Source organism: Nicotiana sylvestris, chromosome 12 (assembly GCF_000393655.2).
Source record: "Nicotiana sylvestris chromosome 12, ASM39365v2, whole genome shotgun sequence".
NCBI classification, from domain to species: Eukaryota; Viridiplantae; Streptophyta; class Magnoliopsida; order Solanales; family Solanaceae; genus Nicotiana; species Nicotiana sylvestris.
In genome coordinates, this window is record NC_091068.1 from 68,046,785 (window position 1) to 68,056,797 (window position 10,013).

General features: G+C 38.8%; 2 protein-coding genes across 2 annotated transcripts; both read left to right on the forward strand.

The window, feature by feature from the left end:
- The first annotated feature begins 2,865 nt into the window (after positions 1 to 2,865).
- Positions 2,866 to 3,891, forward strand: LOC138883175 (uncharacterized). The gene has a single exon (XM_070163837.1). The coding sequence runs from the start codon at positions 2,866 to 2,868 to the stop codon at positions 3,889 to 3,891; it is 1,026 nt and encodes a 341-aa protein (XP_070019938.1).
- A 2,078-nt stretch (positions 3,892 to 5,969) lies between these two features.
- LOC104228757 (uncharacterized) lies at positions 5,970 to 7,171 on the forward strand. Its single transcript, XM_070163839.1, has 4 exons — positions 5,970 to 6,266; positions 6,387 to 6,713; positions 6,796 to 6,953; positions 7,129 to 7,171. The coding sequence occupies exons 1-4, from the start codon at positions 5,970 to 5,972 to the stop codon at positions 7,169 to 7,171; spliced, it is 825 nt and encodes a 274-aa protein (XP_070019940.1).
- The last annotated feature ends 2,842 nt before the right edge of the window (positions 7,172 to 10,013 follow it).

Here is a 10,013-nt window from a genome sequence, read left to right on the forward strand (position 1 = left end):
AACTCACTACCCAGATTTTCGCAATTACTGTTCACCTGCGCGGCACTGTTCACGCGCGGGTTACTGTTCACTGCTGCTAAAACAATGCACCAGCAGCCAATTTAAATTGCAGCATAATACCCCATACAAACAAAAAACTCTCTGCCTTCTCTCTAGACAGAGAAGGAATAGTAATTTCGTCATCATTTTCCGGTCATAAATCCGAAATCCGGTGGTGGAACCTACCAAACTTGGTGTCAAAAGATACATAATTTCCTTATGCATATTTTCCAATTGGTTTCAACTTCAGATCTATAGTCAATTTTTGTAGATCTTAATTTAATTTTGACGCGTTACTGTAGCAGACAGTTTTCTTCATTCAATTCTAGCAAGATTGGTTTGATTTCTAAGATTTATTTTTGGATTCAAAGCCATACGCAGTAAGTAAAGTGAGGTTAGTTCAAATTATAGTAGCATTGTTTACTTGCAAAGTCATGTAAGTATAGTGCTAATCACAACTGTAGTGGACACACTGGCAGGTGGCCAGCCACATTTAGAGGTTGTGCTGCCTAAACAATCTCCTCCAAACTTGGCACAAGCATCAGGGAACACAAATAACAACAAACAGCCGATGGATTACTCCAAACTTCTAAAACCTTGCACTTTAAATGCTGCAATGCAAGAGCAACAGAAAGTTGAGCCAATTCCTATTCGTCCACCTACAATACTGAATGGAGAACATGTTATTCAATTCACAGAAGCAGAAGTAGAAAGGATGGATATCATCGAAGGATTACAATATGCAATAGTTGGTAAATGTTCTTATGGAAGCCCAGAAATTCAACAACTGCGTAAGTTAATACCAATTCAATGCGGTATTAAAGGTGAATGTAACATTGGTTTTCTAAGGGATAGACATATTTTAATTAGAATGACGTTAAGGCAGGACTATCTTCATTTCTCATCAAAAACTCATTACATAAAGGACAGGGATGGCTATCAATATCAGCTTAGACCGTTGATTTATGACTCAAAGTTTAGAGCAGATGAAGAAACACCCAAGGCAATGGCTTGGATATCATTCCCAGGTCTATTGCCAACCTTTTTTGTAAAGGAATGCCTATTCTCTCTAGCTTCAGCAGTAGGTAAACCTATGCATCTAGACATGGCAACAGTTAACAAAACTAGACCTAGTTGTGCTAGGGTGAAGGTACTAGTTGACTTACTTGCAGATCTGTCTAAAAAGGTGAGGATGGACATAGTCAACGAAGCCAACGGAACAACAAGAACTGAATGGGTGAGAATTCAATATGACATGCTGCCTAAATATTGCAGACATTGTAAACTTCAAGGGCATGATCAATTTGAATGCTGGAGGATAAACCCTGAACTATATGTGGAGAAGGAGAATGACAACCATGCAGATAAAGCTAAGAAACAGGACATAGGGAACTCACAGCCTATAATGATGTTATCTAGTGGAAAGGTCGTGGGTAATGTGAACGTTACAACAAAAGAGCAATGGAAGGAAGTGAAGGACAACAGAGTTAGAAAGGTAGTAAATCAAAATAGTCACACTAATAATGAAATGGAGATGGCACCAGCTAAGCAGTTTGAAAATAATAAGAACAAGGAGGGTACAAGCACTGTTGAGAGACAAGTAGAAGCACAAAGCAACAATGATAAAGATTTGGTGGTAGTAGACAATGAAGATAATGATCATGTTCAAGTAGCTAACAAGTTTGCAATATTACAAGGGATGGATGAAGAGGAAGAACCTGTTAATCAATTGGCAATGGTGGCAGCTAATGTAGCAACAAACTTTTCAGCATTTCATAACCAAGCAGCTACAAAGCAAAAACAAATAAATATGGTCAATAATTGGGGAAAGTTAAATCCAGCAGCACAATCTTGTCATCTAAACTCATCGGGGATTATTTTGAAGAATGGTCTAGTCAATGGAAAGGAGGCATCAAAATCAAAAAACGATACCGCACAATGGGTAGAAAGAAGCTTCAAGGATAAAACAGGAGAAGGAATTATGAAGATCAATAAACCATGTCAGGAAATGCCATCACAAGATACATTAGTGAACAAGGTACATAATAAAAATCCAAATTCTCAAGCAGAAGGTTCAAAATCGTCTACATTTAAAGAAAGAGTGCAAGAATGTGGAGGCAGGCTATGGGAGGCACAAAGGGAATACGATTCATAGGAGAACGAAGTACCAATAGGAGCACAAGCTGATGATGAACCCAATGAGAATGACAAAGAAGAAGATGAGCAAAGTGTAAATGGAGAGATTCATGCCAATGACAACAATACAACTGGTATTCATTTAATAAAGGAAGGATCAAAAAATGTTGAGCACATCAATAATTTTCAGACAGCAGAAGTCACAGAAATTAGCAACTATGAAGGAAGAGGCCCAGAGGTAAATGATCCTGGAGGAACAGAAGAAGATCAGCTTCAGAAATTACAAGAAGATCCACAAGGACACATCACAACAGAGAAGGAGAAACAACCAAAACAAAAAACAGAAATAGTAAATATTACTGTTACATTGGAGAAAAATCAGGTGCAGTTGTTAAAAAGAGGAGAAGAGAAAGCCTTGGTCCCTAAAAAGAATGCATTTGGAGCTACATCAGCAGGGACGGAAGACAATGAAGAGGGAGAAGAACCTGGTAAAATAGGATACGACATGGATCAAGAATCAACTACCCAACACCTTATGAATGCTGCAAGGAAAGGTGACTTATCACCTACACAAGTGTATAAGGCAAAATCAGCAGCAAAAGGTAAGAAGAAGCAACAAAAAGATAATTTTGCAGCACCAAAAGCTGGGGTGCACACAAGGAGAACGCTAACTAAATCCAACAATCAGTGATGAATGCTCTAATTTGGAATATAAGGTCAGTCAACACACAGCAGGCCTTTGAAAGGTTGACAAAAATGCATAGGCAAAATCACTATGATTTTGTAGGATTAATGGAGCCAAAGCAACAAGCAAAAAAACTGGAAAGGTACAGAAATAAGATAGGACTTGCACATGCAATTTCAAATGTCTCAAATAAGATCTGGGCTTTTATAGATGAGGTATTTGAGGTAACTGTTATGTACAATATGGTGCAACAATTAACACTAAGATTGTTTCATACTGAAACGCATGTGGAGTTTGTCCTAACATTGATATACGCAAAATGTGATGCAATTGAGAGGATAGAATTATGGGATTCATTATATGCAATGGCAAGGGATATGGATGCATCATGGCTGGTAGGAGGTGATTTCAATGTAATATGGGACGAAGAAGAGAAGTTTGGTGGGTTACCTGTGTCATTGAATGAAATTGATGATTTTCGACACTGCATCAACACTTGCAATCTATTCGACCTTGGATTTAAAGGCAGCATATTTACATGGTGGAATGGGAGAGTAGAAGAAGACTGTATATTCAAAAGACTAGATAGATGTTTGGCAAATGGTGAGTTCCAACAAACATTTCCAGGAATAGAGGTGCAACATTTGTCAAAGACTGGCTCTGATCATAGTCCAATATATCTGAAGTGTGATTTTGAGACTCCACATATAAAAAACCCTTTTAAGTTCTTGAATTTTTGGGTGGAACATGCGACTTTTAAAGATGTGGTGAAAGAGAATTGGTATGCTGATTTCAGTGCAAACCCCTTTATTCTTTTTAATCACAAGTTAAAAAAATTAAAGAAGGCCTTATCATTGTGGAGTAAGGCTACATTTGGAGATATTTTCCAAAAGATAGCAAGTATGGAAGAGGTAGTGATGGTGCATGAAGCAGAATTTGAAGCAAATCCTACAGGGATGAAAAGGGAAAGACTACAAAAGGTTCAGGCAGAATTGATCAAATGTCTGGCACTAGAGGAGAAATATTGGTAACAAAAGGCAGGCATGACTTGGTTCAAGGAAGGGGATAGGAACACAAAGTTCTTCCACGCACAAGTGAGAGGTAGGAGAAAGAGACTTAAACTTAACAAAATTCAAAATAGTGGAGGAACCTGGATTGAAGAAGAACAAGAAATTGCAGAAGAGGCTATCAAATTCTACGAAGAACAGTTCACAGAAGCAGTTAATCCTTCATCATTCGATATCATAGAGCATGTTCCTAATATGATTAACACTGAGCAGAATGCAGAATTGATTAAACAACCAACAAAAGAGGAGGTTAAAGTGGCAGTACTTGGACTTAATGGTGATAGTGCTGGGGGGCCAGATGGTATGATAGGAAAATTTTATCATTCTTGTTGGGACTTAATAGGGGACGACCTGTACGACATGGTGAGGGCTTTTTCAATGGTCATGAGCTACCCAAGTGTGTGACACACACAAACCTAGTTCTTCTTCCAAAGAAAAAAGAAGTTACCACATTTTCTGATTTAAGACCAATAAGCCTCAGTAATTTTTCTAATAAGGTTATATCAAGGGTGGTACATGAAAGGCTAGTGAAATTTCTCCCAAGTCTGATATCAGAGGAACAGGCAGGTTTTGTTAAGGGAAAGAATATAGTAGAAAACATCCTTCTAACTCAGGAGATAGTGACGGACATTAGACTTAGAACTAAGGCTGGACCTAATGTCATCCTGAAACTAGATATGACCAAAGCTTATGATAGAATATCTTGGCTATTTCTAACCAAGTTACTGAGAAAAATGGGATTCACAGAAAGATTGATAGGGATTGTCTTTGGATTAGTTTCAAACAATTGGTATTCTATTCTAATAAATGGTCAAGCTCATGGGTTCTTTAAGTCCTCAAGGGGAATAAAACAAGGTGATCCTGTATCTCCAACTTTGTTTATATTGACAGCAGAAGCATTATCTAGGGGTCTCAATGCACTACATACTAACCTGTATTTTAGTGGATTTGGGATGCCAAAGTGGAGTCCAAAGATCAATCATTTGGCGTATGCAGATGACATGATTATTTTCTCATTCTCAGATGAAACATCCCTGATGCTGATTATGCAAGTGCTGAAGGCATATGAAAATGCATCTGGGCAGCTAGTTAACAAGACCAAATCAGTTGTGTACCTGCATCATTTAACAGACATGGAAGTGGTCAGCAAGGTGGAAAGGATCACAGGCATTCATAGGAATGATTTCCCTATCATATATTTAGGTTGTCCGATATTTTATGCAAGGAGAAAGTTGGAATTCTATCAGCCCCTAATTACTAAGGTAATGGACAAACTGCAATCATGGCAGGGCAAAAAATTATCAGTAGGGGGCAGGGCAGTTCTTATATCCCATGTATTGCAAAGTATGCCGATCCATCTACTGTCAGCTGTAAACCCCCCAAAGTATGTGATAAATAGGCTGCACAAATTGTTTGCTCAGTTTTTCTGGAGCAACAATGTAGGAGGAACTAGTAGGCATTGGGCTTCATGGAATACATTATGCATGCCAGTTGAGGAAGGAGGAATAGGTTTCAGGTCAATGCATGATGTAACAAAGGCATTATTCAGCAAGTTGTGGTGGAATTTCAGAACAAAACCAAGCCTATGGAGCTCTTTCGTATGTCAGAAATATTGTAAAAAAATAAATCCTATAATAGTTCCGTGGAAAAGTGGGTCTCACATCTGGAGAAAAATGTTGGAATGCAGAGATCTGATTGAACATCAAATCCTGTGGCAAACAAAAATGGGATCCTCATTATTTTGGTATGAAAATTGGACAGGTCTTGGGGCACTATATTTTTTAGTTCCCCAGGACTTTGGAATTGATGAAAATGTACATAATGTATATGATGTTACCTTAGATGGTGAGTGGGATGTGGACAGGCTCTTTGAAATGCTTCCTGAAGAGTTAGCAGTAAACATTATGGAGAAAATCAAACCACCTTCAACAATGCGGGTTCTTGATAGGCCCTTTTGGATGCTGGAAACAAGAGGGTATTTCAGTGTTAAGTCAGCATGAGAGTATACGAGAAGAAGAGACGAACCAAGAAAATCTTATAGAATGATTTGGGTAAAGGGACTGCCTTTTAAAATAGCATTTTTCATGTGGAAAGTGTGGAAAGAAAAGCTACCTTTAGATGATTTCCTGAAAAGGATAGGTTACTGCATGCCATCAAAATGTTGGTGTTGTGTACAGCCTGACGAGGAATCTCTTCAGCACTTGTTTTTTAGATCAGAAACTGCAAAGACAACTTGGAAGTATTTTATATCAAGGGCAGGAATAGATGTGGAGGGACTTACATTGCATCAAGCAATCACAAAATGTTGGACTGCAAATGTGTGCTTAAGATTAAAACCAGTAATGCAAGCACTCCCCTCATGCGTCGTCTGAGAACTTTGGAAAAGAAGAAATAGTATGAAGTATGGGGAGGCGGTGACAACTAGTAGGGTGATTTATCAAGTTTCATCAAATATACAGGCTTTGGTGAAAGTGAGAAAGCCTGGGATGGACATGGTACCTCACAAATGGCAAGATCTATTAGCTATGATGGAAAACTTCACTCCTAAACTTAAGGTTACAAAAGTCATGTGGGAATTTCCAAGTGCAGGATGGCTAAAAGTTAATACGGATGGTGCATCGAGAGGAAATCCAGGCAGGAGCTCAATAGGTTTTTGTATAAGGAATGAAAAGGGTGACATAGTTAAGTCAGTAGGGAAAGAGATTGAGGAGACAACAAACACAGTAGCTGAAGCGAAGGCCATGGTAGAAGCACTAAGGTTCTGCAGATCGCATCAATTCTCACATGTATGGCTTCAAACTGACTCAATGTTATTAAAAAAAAATTATGGATGGGATCTGGAAACCACCATGGATCATCTCTGAGCAGGTAGAGGAAATGATGCAACTAATGAATGGGAGCAATTACAAAGTTACGCATATTCATAGGGAGGGCAACAAGCTGGCAGACCACTTGGCTAATTATGCTTTAGATTATGGAGAAATAGAATGCCAACAATTCTGCCATCTAGATGCACAAGGAAGGAGGTTGGTTAATGAAGATAAGCCGCAATGTCCAAATCTAAGGGTGAAGGTGAACAGGAGATAGGAAGCAAAGAAAAAAGGAAGTGTAGGAGGCATAACTTATTCGACCACTATATTCAAATCCTAAGGGATGAGGATATAAGGGTTGGTATTTCTAACTTTCTTTTCTCTAATGCAGGTGCAACTACGATGCTTATGGCAATCCATGCTGCAACTTTTGAGATAAATGATGAAAGAAAAACAATAATCGAGCACAACAACAAAGAATAATGGCATTGGCAACCCAACTAGCATGGGGTTAAAGCGTGCTTCAGTTCATTGGATATACAACCAGCATGGTGCAAAAGTGTTTTATATCACACGCATGGTTCAGTTACAAAAAGGATCTGGGAATATAAAATTGATTACTCTTCATGTCGAGCACAACAAGAAGCAAATGGCATTGAAAACACAACTAGCATGTGCAGCAAGTATGTTTTCGAAAAGCAGGCAACAAAGACGCATTTCAACACACTTTTCGAATTAAGAAGGTCTGGCAGACAAAACATGCTGGTGAGCAAAGGAATAAAATAAAATGGAAAAGTGGAATGCATATGGAAAGTTATCTAGGATACATAAAAGCATGCAATACTCTAGGATGAAGCAACGGGAAAAGAGGACATGCGCGACAGACGGCTGATTCAAATAAGTTGCTGATGAAGGAAGAAAAGCAACAACAATGGGATTTGGTGCATACGGATATCGAAACTAACATCAGACGTGAATGCACGCGTAAAGGATATTAAAATCAGCTGCTGGAATATAAAAAGGGACAACGAGCAAGGCAGCATATTAAAATCAGAAGCATGAATTCATGTGTCACTATGCATTGGGGTTTGAATGTGCACGCTAGTTTGAATGTGCATGCTGGTAGCTGTGCATTGGGTTCCATGTTAAAGTGGAACCATTGGCAGACAACAAATCCTTTTTCACATGGAAAAGGAAGTAGCTGGAGCTCAAATGCTCCCCACCATCATCGATAACAAGGAAGAAGCAGAAATCGTATGCATCACTAGCAGATGTCGTGCACAACTTAAGAGCACTGGTACGTCAACAACATGCGAACGGATGCTAAAGGTACCTAGAGGAGAATCTACAATGGAGGATGGAGGGAACCCGATATGGAAACAAAGTTAAGAATGCGTTAAACAAGGATCAAAGCATTGTGAATTTCACATGCACATTCTTGGATGTAGAATTGTATTTCAAAGTTTAATTGCACTAAGGTGACATCAATGTTGAGTGTAACACTCAATTTTGATAATAGGATTCTATATCATGACATTGTATTTCGTTTTCTATATGGTTATTAATAAAACTAGCCCTAGGCGTTTGCCTAGTGGAACAAAAAAAAAAAATTGCAGCATAGCCATTTTTCACTAAAATGACTCTAACTTCATCATACGAACTCGGAATTAGACGATTCTTGTTCCTATGAGTCACAAATAATAATACGAACACAACCCTTCAATCGAAACTCAATTCGGAGCTCATTTGCCCAGTGCGATATCCATTTCGCTCGCTAAACAATTACTCATGTATCGCGTCAAAAACCTAATCGCGACTTGATGAAATTAGACCAAAATTTCCAGATCAGTCCTATAATTCATTATCAAAATTCTGGAAGTCTCGGAATCAAATTTGGATCTCTAGAACTAATAATGAACCTATAGATCATTACATTTATGCTCAAAACGACAAAAATCTTCCAAAAACTCTTCCAAAATTTGTCCGAGCCTCATGGGATCCCAACAAAGTATACTAACAAGTCCCATAATATGACACAAACTTAGTTGTTCCTTCGAATCACCAAAAACAACGCAAAAATACTAAATTCACCACGGATTCAAGCCTATGAACTTTGAAACTTCAAATTTTCACATCCGATGTCGAAACACGTCAAAACTAGTCCGAATGATCTCAAATTTTGCAGACAAGTCCAAAATGACATAACGAAGCTACATCAACTCTCGGAATTCCATTCCGAGCCTCGAATAAAAATCTTACCTATCAACCAGAATTCGCCAAAATACTAACTTTGCCGATTTGAGCTTAATTCTACACCGGTCATCACAAAAATATTCCGGACACACTCCTAAGTCCCAAATCACCTAACAAAGCTATTTGAACCATAAAATTCGCATTTCGAGTGCTCTAACACATAAGTCAATATCCGGTTGACTTTTCCAACTTAAGCTTCCTTAAAAGAGACTAAGTGTCTCAAACCTTACCAAAATCATTCAGGAATGACTTCAAATTTTGCACACAAGTCACATTCGACATTACGGACTTGCCCCAACTTTCTGAATCGCATTCCGACCCCGATATCAAAATTTCCACTTCCGGTCGAATTTTCTCAAAAACCTTCAAATTTCTATATTTAGCCAAACTGCTCCAAAATGACCTACGGACCTCTGAATTCACTTCCGATCACGCTCCCAAATCCAGAATCACCATACGGAGCTACTCCCAGTCTCGGAATTCCAAACGGACATCAATAACACTGAAATACATTTTAAGCCAAACTGATGCAATTTCTTCTAAAATGTTATCTTCCACAATAGGCGCCAAAACGCTCCCGGGTTATCCAAAACCCGATCCGGGCATACGCCCAAGTACGAAATCATCATACGAACCTGTTGGAACCTTCAGATCCCAATTCTGAGGTCTTTTACTCAAAATTCCAATCCTAGTTCATTTCTTCAATTTTAAGCTTTCAAAATGAGAATTTCCATTTAGATTTGACTCCAAACTTCCTGAATTTTAATTCTGACCATACACACAAGTCAATATACCTGAGATGAAGCCGCTCATGGCCTCAAACTGCTGAATGACGCGCCGGAGCTCAAAACGACCGGTCGGGTCGTTACAATCTCCCCCACTTAAACATACGTTCGTCCTCGAACTTGCTGAGAACTACACTAAAGTAGTCTGAAATCACTTGTTTAACACCTCATGCACCTTCCCGTGCTACCACCACTCAGTTGAGCACATTAGCTCGACAACTCTGTAGGTATACTCCCT